Source organism: Petaurus breviceps, unplaced genomic scaffold (assembly GCF_028583685.1).
Source record: "Petaurus breviceps papuanus isolate PSGF00001 unplaced genomic scaffold, PetGlider_PUasm1.0 91133, whole genome shotgun sequence".
NCBI classification, from domain to species: domain Eukaryota; kingdom Metazoa; phylum Chordata; class Mammalia; order Diprotodontia; family Petauridae; genus Petaurus; species Petaurus breviceps.
This window is the reverse complement of record NW_027187419.1, coordinates 57,360,931-57,379,838: the sequence shown is the minus strand read 5'-3', so window position 1 is coordinate 57,379,838 and position 18,908 is coordinate 57,360,931. Positions and strand designations below refer to the sequence as shown.

Here is an 18,908-nt window from a genome sequence, read left to right as displayed (position 1 = left end):
CACTATTTTAGTTGACTTCTGGACCAGCTCCAGTTTGTCAATGTCCTTCATAATATTTCATGTCCAGAAATTAGTGCACTACTTTATTTTTTCTAGTGATATCACATTCAGAGAGGGATTATTATCTCCTTAATTGTAAATAATATGCTTCTCTTATGTCTCTTAGAGGCAGCGTGTGGCACAGTGGATAGAAAGTTGGGCCTGGAGTAAGGAAGGCTTTGAATTCATATCTGTCCTTAGAGACTTACTAGTTGTATGACCTGTGGCAATTTATATAACCTCTACTTGCCTTGATTTCCTCGGCTGTAAGATGGAGATAATAATAACACCTACTTTACAGTTGTTGTGACAATCAAATGAGATGTTATTTGTAATATGTGCTTAGTATAGTTCCTGGCACACAGTTGGTGCTATATAAATGCTTATCCCTCCTTTCTCTTTATGAAGCTTAATATAATATAGCTATTTTTTTGCTTATGTCATACTCTTGACTCACTTGCAGTACACTAAACTGCTATATCTTTTTTTTTGATACTATTACTTAGCTATGTCTCCCCCAAACTTATTTTGTCCAGTTTTTTAAAAAAAAATCCAAGTGCAGGACTTCACATTTAATAATATTTTCATTACATTCAATTTATCTTTCTACCTGTTGAGATTTTTCTGAACCTGTTGTCAAACATGTTAGCTCTCCTTTCTACCTTTAAGTCATTTTTAGATTTGATAAGCGTTTTTTTTTTCTTTGCTTTTATCCAAGTGGTTGTCAAAAATGTTGAAGAGCATAGGGATAAGGACAGCTCTCTGGGGCACTTCAACTTTAAATGTGTCAAGTTAGCTTTGATTCACCAATTCACACTTTGTGTGGGGTCATTCAAGAGGTTATAAAGTAACTGCTGTCTCGCCTAGTCCACTTCTTTCCATCTTGTCCCCGAGGATTGTATGAGTGAGTTTGTCAGATACTTTGATGAAATCCAGCTATAAATCACAGCTATAGGATTCTCTTGATCTAATCACCATGTCAAATAAGAAAATGCTAATCTGGCACCACCCGTTTAGGATGAAGTCAGGTTGGCTACTTGGGATCACTTCTTGCCCTTTTAAATGCTTTATAAACCATCTCTTAATAATATTTTCTATTTTCCTGGTAATTGAAATCATGGTCACTGGCCTGTAGTTTGAAGACTATTCCTTTCCTTTTTGGGAAAACAGGGATAACATTTGCCCATTTTTATACTTATGGCTTCTCTTGATTAATTTTCAAAGTTTATTGTTAGTGGTTCAGTAGTGTTTTCTGCCACTTCTTCCAATATCTTGGGATGTAATTTATTTGACATATTGACCTGAAATTACTTAGGCTAGCCAGAATTTTTCTTAACATCTCTTCACTTGCCTAGAGTTTATAGGATAATAGAGCAACAGGTCTAGATCTGGAAGGCATCTCAAGAGGTGTTAAGATTGTAGCAGGTGGCACTTAATCTTGGTAGTGTGGAGCAGAACAATGTCTAAAATAGATGATAAGTAATTGATTCTGTATTGGCTTTGAAAATGCAGTAAGTTGCAAGATGGGCATCAAATGTCTGTTTGTGAAATTAAGTTATTTTGGGTATATTTTTATGGTTAGGAATTAATTCAGAATGCAGAAGATGCTGGGGCCACAGAAGTTAAATTTTTATATGATGAAACTCAATATGGAAAGGAGACTCTCTGGTCGAAAGATATGGAGCAATATCAGGGTAAGTATAGTTGGTAAGGGCAAATTTTATCCTTTCATAACTAATACTTTGTATTTTATTTCTCTACTCATTCAGCTATGTCTACTAACTACAATTAATATTTAACTTTCTTGCCAAGTGTTAAAGAGGTGCCTTGACTAGATGATGTTAAAAAAATAGTCTGGAAGCTCAGTTTTATATGATGTTCTCAGAAATACTTCTTATTCTAAACAAGACAAAGGAATGCAATCATGCCTTTGTCCTCAAGGCCATACATATATTTCTAGCACCCTTTTAATGGTTTCTTCTTCTGTAATGCTTAATATTTTTTGGTTGGGGGCTATAGGGAGGGAGGATGATAATAATAATACAAAAGTGAAAAATAAGTCCTGGTTGAAGAAATTTCTCCTCTCCAAACATCACAATTAAAGTCTGTAGGCCTTAAAGTATTTACATGTCTAAATAGCAGTTTTTAAAAGATAATGGCAACTTTGAGTTCTAAAGTCAGTGGAATAATTTTTTTTTTAAAGCAATCGGGGTTAAGTAACTTGCTCAAGGTTACATGGCCAGTTATTTCTGGGTGTGGTGCTAAGTATCTGAGCCCAGATTTGATCCCCAGGTCATCCCGACACTGGAGCTGGTGCTCTTACTCACTGTGCTACCTGGCCGCCCTCAGTGGAATAGTTTTAAATGCCTCTGGTTGCCTCAGGGAAATCTTTCAAGAAATAAGTAAGAAATCAGCTCAAATTTTTGTGGACAGCTATATTAAGAGATGTTTGCCACCCTCAAAAATCTTTTTATAAAAAGCTTTTCTAAATGCCTATGATGACAAACAAAACTATTATTAAATGTTAATATTATAGTTACCTTAAATTAATGATGTAATAGACATATATTTTATGTTATAGATACAGTTTGTAGCACATTAAGACTCTGGTATAATCATTGTATATCTAGGTAGGAGGCACAGTGGATGGAGTATTGAGCTTGGAGTTAGGAAGACCTGAATTTAACTTCTGCCTCAGTTACTTGCTGTGGGGCCAGTGCAATATTTACAGCACCCACAATCATGATAAAGACTGTGAATATAAATATCACATGATATTTCGATCACAAAATATAACAAACTCTACATATAAGGGACAGAACCTAAGCATTTATTTAGACACCAGAAAACCAAATCCCCAAACCAGTAAGCCAATTCCATTGTTGTACCAAAGATATTAAGAAGCCATAATAACACTGAGAGCCACAGCATCCTTTAGCCTTCCCACGAACCAATATTAGATCAATATCTACTCATGCCTCTCTGACTCCTTGCCTGAACCTCTTCTCTCTCCCACCATCTCTCTGGTTCTGACTCCCAGCTTCCTGTGGGCTCTGATGCACCCTTCAGCAAACTCGTCTCACCACAGGCCCCATGTAACTATATTTGGCCTGTTAGGCGTCAGAGTTTATCTTCAAAGCAAGGACGCTTCTTATGTGGGCTCTACTCCACTCTTTAGCAAATTCCCTCCATCACAGACTCCATGTGATTACATTCAGCCTATTAGGGGGCAGAGTTTACTTTCAAAGCAGGGAAGGTCTTCGAATTCCCACCTAGGTCTATTAAAGGGCAGGAAAGATCTTCAAATTCCCATTCCCCTTACACTTGCTAACTGTGTGGCCTTGGGTTAGTCATTTAACCTCCCTCAGATTCTGTTTCCTTATATATAAAGTTGGGGGGAGGATTGCACTGAGTGGCCTACATGGTTCTTTTCAGCTCCAAATCTGTGGTCCTATATAATTCTCCCTTCCCCCTTTTTGCTATTTTATAGGACTTGAAGCTTAACTATATTTTTATATATTATAAATGTTATATATATATAATATATAAAACTATATATTTAAATCTTATAATTATTTGAAAGGCTACTATTACAGCTGATTTTAGAGTCAGAGACCTGGGTTCAAGTTCACCCTCAGACAGGATAATCCCAGTTTCAAACTATCTAGTTTTCACCATGTGCCATGGAAATGTTTAAAAATGGAGGAAATGAAATCATAAAAGATAGAAATTAAAAAAAATTCACAAAATGCAAAAACATAGTTTGAAGAAACATTTTCATAACTTAGAAAAGAAAACCTGTATCACTAACGCATCTGTCTTCTAGCTGTGTATCCCAGATGTCTTTATGTGTTGTGTTGTGTTGTGTTTAGTGTTAATGACTTGTCTCAGCAATGGTATACTATGGTCACCTTGCTTTTATAACTATACTGTAATAATTATCTATATATATTTACCTCTCTTATTAAATTGTAATTTCCTTGAGGGCAGGGGGCCTTATTTCCTGAATCTTTGTACCTCCCACTGACCTAGCACTATGCATTATACATAGTATATGCTTAATAAAGATTAGATGGATGAAAGTTTCTTGTTGGTCTGCAGGTTCTCTTAAACCAAAGGAGTAATTTGTTTTACTTGTGAGCTTGTTATTATTGTTTGAGAGAAATACTTGAGGGATAACTCCAAAGGAAGCAAAACAATCTTGATTACTAGATATTAAATCTAATTAAATTAAGCATGATTTCCCCAGTACCTGCTTGTACATGCAGTGGTGAATAGAGGAAATGATCTTACAAAAAGAGAAGGAGGTTAGAGAATGGCTTTAGAAAGGATTTGTAAGTTAAAGTTTGAAAACCTCAGTTTCCTAATATGTAAAGATGAAGGGGTTGGACTAGAAGATTTCTTAAATTTCTCAAGAGCTCTGCTTTCTATTAAAAAAAAACAAACCACTTGTGAATACTTACTTGTTCAGGTATGTCATTTAAGCTTATAATACTTTTATGAGCAAATCTAATCTTTTTCCACATGGGTTTTTACAAATATATTGTGGAGAAAATCAGACACTACTTGCAGTTTTCAATGTCTTTGATTCCCATGACTTCAGCTGATGATACTTAACAGCTGGAATTCATACACATTTTTTATACTGATTACAAAAGCCAGTAAAGCCATCAATTGTAGACATGGATGAATAGTTTTTGCTGTGCAACTACTTAGAAAGGTGTCAAGTATATAACATATGCAGTTATGCTCATAGGAAAATATTGTGTGGCCTTGGCTCTTTCCTCATCTCACTTCTTGAAATGTCCTGAAATAGGATTAGTTAGCCAGTTTTTTGCTTACATTCAGTTACTATTTATTCTTCAAAATCATGCTTTTGAATAACATCATTTTATAATTTTCAGATGTAAACATTAAAAGAAATGTTCATTTCTACTTTGAATTTTCACATCAGTCTATCCAATTATAGATTTTTAGAGCCCTAATACAGAAAGCATTTTATAAACTTTAAAGCCTTCTATAATCGTGAATTATTATTATTAGATAATTTGGTATCTTATATTTGAGTTATGAGGCTAAGAAATGATTTTCTAAACCTGATATGTGGTATCAATGCTTTAAATGCTCCAAATAAATTTTTTAATAGAAAAGCTTTCAGACTTTTAAATATGATCTACACTCCATCTTGCCATTTCTGCTATGTGTTTTATAGACAAAAGTTAATACTATTCTTATGTTTTTACTAATTAATGTTCATCAGTAATAATCATTTTCTTAAACTTTAATTTCATATATTCTTGTCTTTTTTTGGAGGGGGTAGGCATGGCAGTTGGAGTTAAGCGACTTGCCCAAGGTCACACAGCTAGTAAGGTTTAAGTGTCTAAGGCCAGATATGAACTCGGGTTCTCTGGCCTCACGGCTGGTGCTCTATTGACTGTACCACTAGCTGCCCCAATTTCATATATATATAATTTTCTTTTTTTGGCCTTTTGGAGGGCAATTGGTGTTAAGTAACTTGCCCAAGGCTACACGGTTAGTTTTTTTGTGTGGGTGTTAAGTGTCTGAGGCCAGAACAAAACTCTGGTCCTCCTGACTCCAAGGCTGGCACTTTACTCACTATGCTACCTAGCTGCCCCCCAATTTCATATATTCTTAAGACTTGGAAGGGAAATTAGGAGTTACCTAGTTGAAATCTCTGTATGATACATTTATTCTTATTTTTATATAATTTTGAGATGTGGACTGGAAGGGAAATGTCAATTTTCCTTACTAAAACTAATCAGAGATGTGGGGTCCTTTTAAAATTTGACAAGCTTGTCATTATCTTAAGGCTGTATTCCTTTTTTCCCCTCACCATGGATTGAGTTTAGTTATGTGTACAGTGTATCCAGCAAACTCACTAAAATTGATAGCAAGTCTCCAAAGTTACTATTGGCATTAATTGAGCAGTCTTTTAAAATTATGATTTAATCATTCTTTTAAAAAATATTTTCCAAAGAATCACATGCCTACAGCAGTCATATATCTGCTGAAAAGCATTAGGCATTAAAACTCAGGTTTCTAATTTAGAAGTTATTCTGTCATATTTGGGATATTAGAGCAGTGTAGTTTTTTTTTTTGGGGGGGGAAGGTACTTTTGAGAGATGTAACATGGTGTAATAATCAGGCCTTAGCTCGTTTTAGTTTGTGCTGAGCTCTTAACATATAGTGTTGGGTATGTGTCAAGCCAACTGAGTAGGCTTGGTTCCTTATTTATGAAATGGCTAGATTGGTTCAGATGACCTCTAAAGTTCCTTTCAACTGTAATTTTTGTTACTGTGTGCTTTATGTGTCTAGAAACATGTTTATATATTCTTATTGCTTCTCAGCTTTTGACTTTTTAGAAAATGTTGTTAAAGTTGTCACAGAAGAAAATTACTACTTCTTTCTTGAAAGTATACTTTTTTTGTGTACCTGGTTATCTAAGGAGATAAAAATAAACTACTGCATCAAGTTTGAACTCAGAGATGTGACTGTATATGGATGAAACTTTTAAAAAACAAGAATAGACTGCGATTTGTTAATTAAAATGAGTATCATCTGTCCTCTTTCAAAGTTGTCGCTCTTAGAAGTTATATACTTATTTTAATGATGCGTCTGTAATTCAAAAATATTTTTGGAACTGCTCTTTTGCATTTGTCTTTGGAACCCATTTGTGAGCTGTAACAGGAGTGAAATTTGCTATATAGGCTAGGTTAGTTTTTCCTTAAAACAACTTGCAACTGTCATCGAGACTTAATTGGCTCAAGGGACTAAGGCTTGGGCTATTGTCTCAGTTTTCTTGTGGCCTAAATGCAAAACAACAACAACAACAAAAACAACAAACTGTTGGTGGAGTCTGCTGTACACCTCTCAGGTTTTTAACTGGTAGATCAACAATAGCAACATAGAGGAAAGGAAGTTATGCCTTTCTGAATCAATCTCGTATCCTTACTAAATATCCTTTCCTTGCTTTGGCTAAGTAAACCTACTTTTATTAACTGATAGGGGTTCTGTGAGTGTTTCATTTCATTCCAATTTTTAACCTGTGCAACCATACCAGCCTGATTCATCCTGGCCTGCAACATCAGCCAAATAAGAAAATTCCTAAAGATCTAGCTGACTTTTTCCTCCTAAAACTGATTAAATTTCACTGTAATTTGTATTCTTAAAGACAATTTGTCTTCAAAATTCAAGCATTTTTCACTGAGGATATTAAAAAAAATGTGGAAAACTCAAGGCAATTCCAAAGAAGTTCTAATTTAAAAATATGACAGACATTGTATACTTACTTTGTTTAAGCAATGAACTGTGTTAGTTCCTTTGGATACATAGATGAAAAAAACACTTCTTGCTTTTAAGGAGCTTGTAATTCATGGGATAGAACACGTATTTATAAAGTAGAATATGACAAGGGCAAAGAATAGGTCTCACAGGTAGAGGGAATATCCAAAAAAGTTTTGAGCAATCAAAATTTTTGGAAATATAAAGGTAAGGTTACAGTTTTGAATGAAATTGCCTTCATTTTGATGTGTAAGTTCTATTATATATTTTTTAAATATCAGTCCTGTTATTTTATCTTTACATGTGATACAAAAATCAAGGTAAATTAGGGGGTAATTATGCAAAATGCCAAAAGGTTCTTCATTGCTTAGGATTCATTTTAGGCTCTCTTTAAGTAGTGAGCTGCTCTAATGTAGTTAAAATAATCAATTTACCAAAAATTACTTAATTATAATTTTAGGAAGATAGTACATTAAGCAAGGTATGCTTATAATTAATTTTTAGTTATTTAATTTCTTGACATCTAAATACTTTTCCCTTTCATTCTTTTTTGGTTTTCTATTACTGTTATTTTTCTATGATAGAAATAATAGTTTTCAATTTTATCAGAAAAACAGAATTTTAATGAAATCATCTTTTATATCACCTCACCATAAGGACAGTTATGGTCAGACAAGAACCTTAATTTCTTTTAGTCTATTGGAACCAAATATTCTGATTTTTATTCTCTTTTAATATTCTCTTTATTATATGTCTCTTTGATTTATAGGGTCTGCACTTTATGTGTACAACAATGCAGTTTTTACTCCTGAGGATTGGCATGGCATTCAGGAAATAGCAAGGAGCAGGAAAAAGGATGATCCACTAAAAGTTGGAAGATTTGGAATTGGGTTTAATTCAGTCTATCATATAACAGGTATAGATTTGACTTCATTAATCTCTTACTAAAAGTTGTTTTAGCCTGAATGCTAAACTTCATATTCTAATTTTATAATTGTTTAGTTTAGGCCACAGTAATCACTTTTTGATTGCAGTAGAAAGTTTATTACCCAGTTGATGTTTTCCTTGCTAAATTTCATGAAGTTGGTAAAGTTTTTAGCCCATAGCTATTAATTAAGTTTAAGGTTGTGTAGGTGGAGGTACAGTTTTGGAATATTGCAGAGGTGTCAAACTTGGTCACCTGAAACCAGATTACCAAGCCAAATTAAAAAGTAATTGGAAAACATTTAACAAAATAAATAAAAATATAACACAAAATAGATAATGTTAATTTGTGGTTTTCTAAGTCAGTATGTAGCCTTCAGAGATTCCTTTCTATTTGAGTTTAATACCACTGGTGTAATGTATCAATATTGAATGTAGATACTAATTTTTTAACATTATAATTTTTTCTGACAAGTATGTTCTAAGTATATGTAAAAAGTGTTGGAAAGAATAACCTAAGTTTATTTTGAATCAGAGGAAAGATTATTGTGGAATGGGTTTATGGAAAGTTTCCAGAGAATGAAGGCTTCTGAAGATTTGTATAGGAGAAGAGGGAACCCAAGAGGGCAAAGAGGGCAATGTAAGAAAGGGAAATGAATATAGTGTTGTACGATAGGCCATATGTGTATGTATGGAAAACAGTTCAACTTCCACTTTGGAGAAAGAGATATGGACAGGATCAGTTGGTCAGAAGATTTTTAAAGCTTACCTAAGGAATTTGGACTTGTTCTAGTAAGCAGGAAGAAGCTATTGGCTATTCACTATCTAATCTAGTAATTGAGTAGATATTTCTCAGTTTTCATAGATAAAATTTGTAGCATTCATCTTGGTATTATATCTCTAGGTGGTTGACTTGTGTGTTTGAGGAAAGCTCTGAGCATGTATGAAAAGTTTGATATATTCAGGAAATGAATCATATTGCTTTCATTTTTATCAAGGTTTACTTATATAAACAGTGACCATCAGTGTCTCAGATTTTCAGGCATAGGCCTTATTTAGTATAAGAAGAAACTATTAAAATATCTTGGAAATCAGTGGGGAAAGAAAAGGAGGGAAGGGGAGGAGGGAGAGGAAGAATGCTAATGCTGAGGATTGTTTTATAATTGTTGCTTTCTTATAATTAATAAGTTATATATTGATTTCAGTCACTTTATAAATACTAATTTAAGAATTATTAACATCTTTTTGCATTTTTCTTTATAGATGTTCCTTGTATCTTTAGTGGTGACCAGATTGGAATGTTAGATCCCCATCAAACACTTTTTGGTCCCCATGAATCAGGACAGTGTTGGAATCTAAAAGATGACAGTAAAGAAATCAGTGAATTTTCAGACCAGTTTGCACCATTCATTGGGGTTTTTGGAAGCACCAAGGAAACTTTCTTAAATGGCAACTTTCCTGGAACTTTTTTTCGTTTCCCTCTTCGCTTACAGCCTTCACAACTGAGTAGTAATCTGTATAACAAGCAAAAGGTTCTTGAGTTGTTTGACTCCTTCAGGGCAGATGCAGATACAGTGCTTCTCTTTCTGAAAAGTGTGCAGGATGTCTCCTTACATGTTCGAGAGGCTGATGGAACAGAGAAACTGGTATTCAGGGTAACGGCTAGTGAAAATAAGGCCCTGAAACATGAGCGACCCAATTCCATCAAAATATTGGGAACTGCTATAAGTAATTATTGTAAAAAGATCCCAAGCAATAGCATTACGTGTGTAACATATCATATAAATATAGTTTGGGAAGATGAGAGTACTAAGGATGCACAAAAAACATCTTGGCTGGTGTGTAACAGCGTAGGTGGTCGAGGAATTTGCAATGAACTTGATTGTTTGGCTGATGACTTGAAATTTGTCCCAACCATTGGCATAGCTATGTCGTTATCGAGCAGTGAAGAACAAACAGGAGCACTATCTGATTTCTCAGGAAAAGCTTTTTGTTTTCTTCCTTTACCACCTGGTGAGGAAAGTAAAACAGGTCTCCCAGTTCACATTAGTGGGTTTTTTGGTCTCACTGACAACCGTAGAAGTATAAAGTGGAGAGAGTTAGATCAGTGGCGAGATCCAGCAGCTTTATGGAATGAACTTCTTATTATGAATGTTGTGCCGAAAGCATATGCCACTCTGGTCTTAGATTCTGTAAAACGATTAGAGACTGAAAAAAACTCAGATTTCCCCTTGTCTGTTGATATTATCTATAAGCTTTGGCCTGAAATGAGCAAAGTTAAAGTACACTGGCAACCAATTATAGAACCTCTCTTTAAAGAGCTGTTTCAGAATGCAGTTATTTATTCAATCAGTAATCACTGGATAAAGTTGGAACAGGCATATTTCTCTGAACTAGATGAAAGCTTGGAATACACAAAAGCTGTGCTCAACTACCTCCAGAGCTCAGGGAAACAGATTGTCAGGGTACCAGCAAATATTTCTAATGCAGTTCAACTTACAGCTTCTAGTGCTAAATCTGTGAAGAAAGTGACTCCTGCTTTAGTACGGCAGGTGTTGAAGAAATATGGACACTCAGGCACTGCTGCTGAAAAGCTGCACCTTTTAGAATTTGCGCTCTCTGATGCAGCTTATCATGAACTACTTGGGTTGGACCTTCTACCCTTACAAAATGGAAATTTTATTCCTTTTTCTTCATCTGTATCAGATCAAGATGTAATTTATATTACCTCAGAAGATTATCCAAGGTATAATTTATACTATTATAGTAATTTTGTTTATAGTTTTCTGTACTGATTTCATCTATTATTCTTAGAAATAATTTGTAGAGAGAATATGTAAAAATAAAGAAGCTCATACTTTTATGTCTTAAAATTATGGATATCAATTCTCTTTTTGAGATGAGTTTTTAATACAGAAGTGCTAAGAGTTAGAATTATATGTATGAAGTATTTCATAAGTTAGAGTTTTGATCATCGGAATTCAAATTGATATTTAAAAATTTTTTTTGATCATCTGAATAGGAAAATGTTAATACTATTACTTTTAGGTGATTGAAATGCTTCTTACATTGGACATAGTTCATACTATTTACACATTTTAAAACAGATACAGGTCTTTTTTAATCAATATGATTTAATCATAACATATAACATTTTCTAAAATACTTGATAGCCATAATAAATTTTTTCTTTTTTTTAAACTTGCATGAAATTAGATTTATTTATCCAGTGAACTTTTGAAAATTATAATAATTTACCTTTTTTCTTTGGCTTATTTTAGGTCCCTTTTCCCAGGTCTTGAAGGAAGAATTATTTTTGATGACTTGAAACCCCAAATTCTAGCTTCTTTAAAGGAAGCTGCTCAAACTCGAGGTATGCTAGTATTCTGCTGTTTAAAATAAACTTGATTGGAATAATATATAAGTAATTTTTCTAGTTTCCATACAGTGTTTCAAGAGAAGTTTGCAGAAGTAGCTAGACAGTCATAAAAATAAAATAATTGGGCAAAGAGTTCTCAGTTATGGAGGTTTTTTCCTCCACAGATGATTCACGACTGTTAATTCTGAAGTAGAAATTCTATTCAGGTTACCAAAGTTTTTTAGGCTTTTGCATATCAACAGTGTAAAATTGTATAATGTGCAGTTCCTGACACATAGTAGTTGCTTAATAAATGCTTGCTATTTGATCATGTTTAGTATATTTCAATTTAATATTTTATTCTCTAAGAATTTATAATAAATGGGACAGGAACTAGGCTAGAGTTTTCATTTGTAACATATATGGAAAAAATTGCTAAATAAATTTACAATATAAAAAACATTGCAAATGGAAATTTTGATTTGCTTATAGAAACAAATAGTTTAAAATATATTATCTATCAATGGTTATAGCACAATTATGAATTACTACTTATTGATTATAGCAGGACCTTTTCTTGGTAATATTTGGACTGCATTTCTTGTGAAATATTTCAGAATTCTGACTTCTACTAATTCAGACTTTCCTCCTAAATAGTCTAGATAATTTGAAGTTTTACCATGTATTTTGTAAGTATGGTAGAAAGATAATTGGATTTGGGGTCATTATTTCCTATGCATTTATATCCTGGATTTTTGCAACCTTGAGCCAATTTAATTTATCTCTAAGGATATTAGAGTTCTCATTTCTGAGACAAGGAGGTGGGACTAGATAACATCAATGGAAGCTTTCAACTCCAATTATATGGATCCTGGGATCTCTGAGGCCTTTTCTGGCTTTAAATTCTATGATCCCAAGTTGAAATCTCCATATTTATTTTTATCTTTTTGTTATAAAGTAGCATGGACAATGGTAGAAAAAAAAGATAATACCAAATTCAGCATTTAGTCATTCTGACACAAAAACCCAAGAAAAAAATATTTTTAGTATCTTGTGATTGAGATATTAGAATTTCTTTATCATGAATACTGTAGTAATCTATGGTATTTCAGTGTTTAATAATAATGATGATAATTCTCCCAAAGTGTTTTATAGTCATCTCATTTGATCCTCATAATCACCTTATTAAGTAGACATAATGAGTTATTCCCATTTTTCAGATGAGGGAGGTAAGTCATAAGAAGGGAATAAATTTAGCAGTCAGGACAAGAACCATATCGTTCTGATTCTTAGTCTACTTTTATACCCATTGTATTATACTTTCTTTCATGGGAGTACTATTTTTTGCTGTGACTTTGGAAATTTATTTGAAATTATTAGCTCCATGGAAATGCAAGCACAGAAAAGCAGTTTTCAGGAATGTCAGGGAAAGATTATTTTTCAGGGTCATAGGGAGTATATGCTTAGCCCTATGGAGGATGTCACCCTTAGTTATCCCTTGTTTTTAGGACCAGCAGAAGACTGCTTTTGAAAATTATAAATAGTAGTGCAGTTTTATTGGGTTGAACTCATTCTGTTTTTCCCCATCAACTTTCCTGAAAACTTATTGCTGTTATTTATTATTAGTGATATGTAGTATCTTAATTAAAGTCCTTAATTTACTTAAATTTAAGGTTATATATCCTTATCCTTTGCTTTTATAAAATAGTTTATTTTTCACAAAGGTGTCAGCAATGCCACTGCCATCTTTAGGATTCATATAGACAACAAAGCATCTAGGAGGCACAACATATAGAGTGCTGAACCTGGAATCAGGATAACATGCTCAAATCAGATATTCAATAGCTGTGTGATTCCAGGCAAGTTGCTTAATCTTAGTCTGCCACAGTTTCCTCAGCTGCCTACCTCACAGGATTGTTGGGAAAATCAAATGAGATAATATTTATAAAATACTTAGCATAGTGCCCAGTACATAGTAGGTGCTTAATAAGTACTTGTTCCCTTTCCCTGCCTCTCTTATATGAATCAGGAGGGTAAGTCATGTCAACTTGTCAGTTAACATTTGTTATGTTAGCATTTATTATGTTTACCTACTGTGTGCCAGGCACTATGCTAAAAACACTGATAGAAAGTTTAAAAAAAGCAATTCATTCTCTTATGGAGCTCATATTCTAATGGACAAGAAAACATGCAGACAGCTATGTATAAATAATTGTTACAAAGAATAAATTGGGAATAGTTTCAAAAGGAAGGCATTAAGATTAAGAAAGACTGGGAAGGTTTTTTTGTTGTTTGTTTGCTTTTACACATGGAGTAAAAAAGACTTTAGTTGAGACTTAAGGAAGCAAGAGAAGGTAGGAGTAGAGATGAGTAGGAGAGAATTCCGTGCATCTGGAACACCAAGTAAAAATGCAGGAAGTTAGGTGATTGACTATTATATGCATTAACATTGATGTAGCCAGTGTCACTGGGTCACAGAGTATATACTTGGAAGGGAACAAGAGATAAGAAGATAGGAAATATAGGAAAGTGTCAGGTTATGGAGGGCTTTAAAAGCTGAATGAGAAATTTATTGTGATCTTTGAGACAATATGGAACCACTGGAATTTATTGAATAGGGGGTTAGTATGGTCAGACTTATGCTTTAGGAAAATTAATTTGACAGTTTTGTAGAGGAGGAACCAGAGTAGGGACTCAGTACAGAGTAGACTTAAGGCAGGGAGATTAACCAACAGGCTTATTACAGTAGTCCAGGCATAAGATGAAAAGATGCTCACATCAATGTAGTTGCAGTGTCTGAGAAGAGGATGCTTATACTATTGATGTTATGAAGGTAGAATCAATTTGACTTCGCAACAGATTGTAAAATAGATGGTGAAAGAGTGAGGAATCAAGGATGACACTCAGGTTGTGAGCCTAGGTGATTATTAGAATGGTGGTACTATTGACAGTAATAGAGAAACTGAGAAGAGGGGATGGTTTTGGTGGAAAGATACTAAGTTGAGTTTTGGACCATTGAGTTTTAGATGTTTCTTGGACATTTAGTTTGAGATGACCAGTAGAGAGTTCGAGATGTGAGACTGGAATGCGGGAGAGAGGTAAGGGCTATACAAATAGATCAGAATCACATCATATCCTATAGAGATGATAATTGAAACCATGGAAGCTGATGATAGCACCAAGTGAAAGAAAGAGAGTTCAGTATTGAGTGTTTGTGGATCACCCATGCTTTGCCATTGTTATCTAGAAGGATATCCAGCAAAGGAGACAGAAGAATGTTCATACAGGGAAGAGGTAAACTCAGGAGAGAGTAGTGTCATGAAAACCTAGATAGAAGAGATTATCAAGAAGATAGTGAGTAACAGTGACAGACTGCAGCAAAGTCAAGAAGGATGAGGGTTGAGAAAACAGTCATTAGATTTGCCAATTAAGAGTTCCTTAGTAAGTTTAGAGAGAACAGTTTTAGTTGAATGATGAGTTTAGAAGCCAGACTACAAATACCCTGAAAAATAATCTTTCCCTGACATTCCTGACAACTGCTTTTCTGTGTTTACATTTTCATGGAGCTAGTCATTTCAAATAAACTTCCAAAGTCACAGCAAAAAATAGTAGTCCTATGAAAGAAAGTGTAATATGATGGGTATAAAAAGTGGACTAAGAATCAGAAGAATGTGGTTCTTGTCCTGACTCCAGAATTTATATCCTTCTTATGATTTAGCTCCCTCATCTGAAAAATGAGAGCATAAGAAGCAAGGATGGGGAGCGCCTGTTGTAGACAGATGACCTCAAGGAGTTGAGTCATAATTGGGAGGAAAAATATAAGATGACTGCTAGTGTGGAATGGATAGATTAATTGAGGGTTTTTTGAGGATGAAGGAATCATGGGTGTGTTTGTAAGTCGTAAGGAAGCAACTAGTAGACGGGTAACGATTGCTGATTAGTGAGACAGTAGGCAGGATGGAGGGGGAAATCTGGTGAACAAGACAGGATGGAATGGGTTTATTTGTACATATAGAAAGGTTACCTTTGGTAGAGAGAAGGTCTACTTCATGCCAAATATCAACAAAGAAGGAGATAGTGGAAGAAGACATCTGAGGAATATGAGATGAGGAACAGGGAAGAAGAAGGAATTTTTAGGAAAAGGCACATTTTATTCAGTGAATTATGAGGCAGGATTCTCAACTGAGAGGATGTGGATAGAGTGAGCTTTGAGAGATTTGGGAGGAGATGAAAAGGTCTGGAAAAGCCACTTTGGTGAGTGGGATTGTGAATTGATAGGGGAATGTAAAAGGATTACCTTGCTGCAGTGCCCTGGTTGAGATTATGCAACATAAATTTCTAGTGTTTTCATGATTTTATCCAGCTTTATTCAGCAGTGTATAAGTAGGTGGGGGATGTAAAGGCAGTGGATGATGGGAGCATTACAAAGCTGGAGTTTGAAAGGGTAAGATCTTTGATAGTATAAAGGGACAAGGAAATTGAAAGAAGAAAGAGTAGGGTTGAACTGGCTTACCAAGAGGTCAAAATGGGGAAGGAAAAGGAGTGTAGGAGGAGGATGCTTAAGATTAGTGTATAATAAATAATTCCTGAAGATTGTTTATGTGATGAGAAGTATATTTTGCTGATGTTTACACATGGAGTAATCTCTGATAATTTTCTCCTTGTTGTCAGGTAGTCTAGATAAATAGATAATAATAAATTATTTTCATTTGGTATATAGAACTGAATTAAAAATGGTTCCCTTTTCTATCCCTTTTATTTTCCTTATAAGTAAAATGAGATAATTGGATTAGTTGATTTCTGAAGTCCTAGCTGGAAGAGTCTGTGATTTATTAATGTGCAAAAAGCATAGCTATACTTTTCACACAGTAGATATAATTTATGTATCTTATAAAATCCAAATATTTTTGCTTTTATCATGTTTGTGTGAAAATTATCTTTTGCTAAGAGTGAATTTGATTATATTCTAGCTCAACAACTTCTCTGGGGATATTCAGGTAGGCTTATTGATTGAACATTGTGGATTTGAAGCCTGGTGTTTGTTTGCTTTTGGATATTTCCTCATTATTGAAGCTACCAGAAGTTAAATTGATTGCCAGATCATTGGTGATGACTTTTAAAGTTTTTATGCCTTTTAAAACAGACATGAACATATAGCAATTCAAGAATTCTTTATTCTAAATAACAGCATAAAAATTCAAAATACTAATTTGTTTATTGGTGAAGGAACTAATTCATTGGCCTTAAATTTAAAATACACTTAGTCTGCAATAAATTATTTGCTAAATTGGAGCACGTAATATGACTAAAGTCTGCTCCTAATAGAAATTATGTTACTCAGAGAAAAGAGAAAAAAGACCTGGGAATAGTGTGTGAGATATAGAGAATGCCGTGCATGAATTTTTTATGCTATGGGCTAGGGGTGGTATAGATCATAGAAGAAAGATGCTAAATTGTTGGTATATTGCTGAAGAGGAAAAGTGTTAAATGGACACCCCTAAACCATAATTTGTGAAATTATTTTCCATGTGAACACATTGCCATTTTTTGCAAGAAAATCAATAAGAAACTAGGACTTAGTGCTTTATATAAATTGACTTTGTTGGATTTTATCTAATTCCATAATGCAGGGAAGATCGATAATAGGGCTAGCTTAGAAATTATCATGTTTAAAATGTTTATTGACTGATATAATTTAAATGCAAACATTATTAAATTTATTTTCAAACTTTTACTGAAAGTAGAATAAATACTGTGATTATATAAATAATGGTTAAGGACTTTCAACAATGAAAATTTGATACAGATGATGAAAATGTCAGTGATAGTTGGTTATGTCAGTGTTTTGTCTAGGAGCTGTGGACTCAAGCAGTTATATACAAGACATTTAGCAGAATATAGAACAATAAAAATAGTGACATTGTAGTGTATCTAGAACCACAGCATGCACACTCTGAGTTTCTCATTTTGTAGTTTCCTGTTCTAGATTAAGGGATTTGCTAAGAAGTTTGCATTTGTGCTTCTGAGCTTTTCTTGAAGCTAGTGAAGTCATTTAATGTTAATTTGCTTTTTGGAAAGATAGGACTCAACCTGAAACTTAATGAGATGTTTTATTAAACTTTGTTATATTTGTGTGGGATAAAGTGAAATACTTTATTCTTTATAAAGTATTGTAGTAGACTGCTATAAAACTTTAAATTAAAGCTGACATTGCTAATCACCACTTCAGTGATTTAAAAATTTGTAATTTCCTCAATTCAAGTCCATTCTCTAGTGGTATAGATTACAACTTTTCATTTTAGTGGAGTGTCTTTAAAATGCCAGGAAAAACTCCCCAACAAAGAGAGCTATACAAAAAATCGACTGGACTCCCTCAGAATATAGAGTGGAAAGAGCTTTTGCTTTGGAGACAAAATATGAATTCATATTCTTCTTCCATTACTTACTACCTTTGTAACCTTAGATTCTCCCTGGGCCTCAATTTCTTCATTTATGAAATAAAAGGTTTAGGATGGGTAGCCTCTGAGTTTCTTTCCAACTCTAGGTCTATGATTTTATGAGCCTGTGAAGGTAGTGGTTTTCCCCTAGTTGGAGTTCTTCGGTCAAAAACTGAATGACTACGTGATTCCAGAATTGCTATGGCTAAATAATTCATCACCCTGTAGTCAGGTATTGAACCAGCCTACACTGGTCCTTAGATGTCTATACAGAGTCAATCATTGGGTTCCTGGACTTTTCTAGGGTTTAAAAAAAAATTTAGTTTTATTTCTTTTTAGAACTTTTCAAATCTTGGTTCTGTTGCAATGTTTTGAAAACCCAGGGTTACTATCATGTTATGATTCACTTGACTGAACTTCAGTTTTTTTTTTTCTGTACAACAGAAAATTAGGGTGAGTTATTCAAATATGATTCTGGTAATCTCAGAGCTGCTAATTAGGTTGAAAAAAAAACCACTGAATTTATTGGAATGCTCAGGAATTGAGGTGTTTTGAATTTTTAACTGAGTTTCTTTTTGTTTTAATTAAAAACAAATAAAATATATGTTAAAATGCTTTTTCATCTTGGTAAAATAAATGTTATGGATAGGACCTAGATTTGTGATTTTATTGTCCCTTAATTAAGGAAAATTATCTCAGTGTAGATCAGCACCTTTTCTGTAACGCACGCTTAAAGAGTTGTCCATAGCACTGATAGGTTTAGTAACTTGCCCAGAATTATAAAGCTAGTATGTGTTGGAGGTAAGATTTGAACCGTGGCTTCAGGGCCAGATCTCTTTCTACTAGAT

At 33.9% G+C, this 18,908-nt stretch overlaps 1 protein-coding gene across 6 annotated transcripts in view; it reads left to right on the top strand.

The window, feature by feature from the left end:
• SACS (sacsin molecular chaperone) overlaps window positions 1–18,908 on the top strand; it is a 94,437-nt gene that overhangs the window by 59,319 nt on the left and 16,210 nt on the right. For 4 of the 6 annotated variants that reach the window (XM_069080279.1, XM_069080281.1, XM_069080280.1 and 1 more), the window contains 5 exons: window positions 1,622–1,733; window positions 8,111–8,257; window positions 9,529–11,011; window positions 11,547–11,638; window positions 16,594–16,620. In XM_069080279.1, coding sequence (XP_068936380.1) covers window positions 1,622–1,733; window positions 8,111–8,257; window positions 9,529–11,011; window positions 11,547–11,638; window positions 16,594–16,620 — 1,861 coding nt within the window. The remainder of the gene's footprint in view (window positions 1–1,621; window positions 1,734–8,110; window positions 8,258–9,528; window positions 11,012–11,546; window positions 11,639–16,593; window positions 16,621–18,908) is intronic. The other 2 variants (XM_069080283.1, XM_069080284.1) reach the window with 1 other exon arrangement.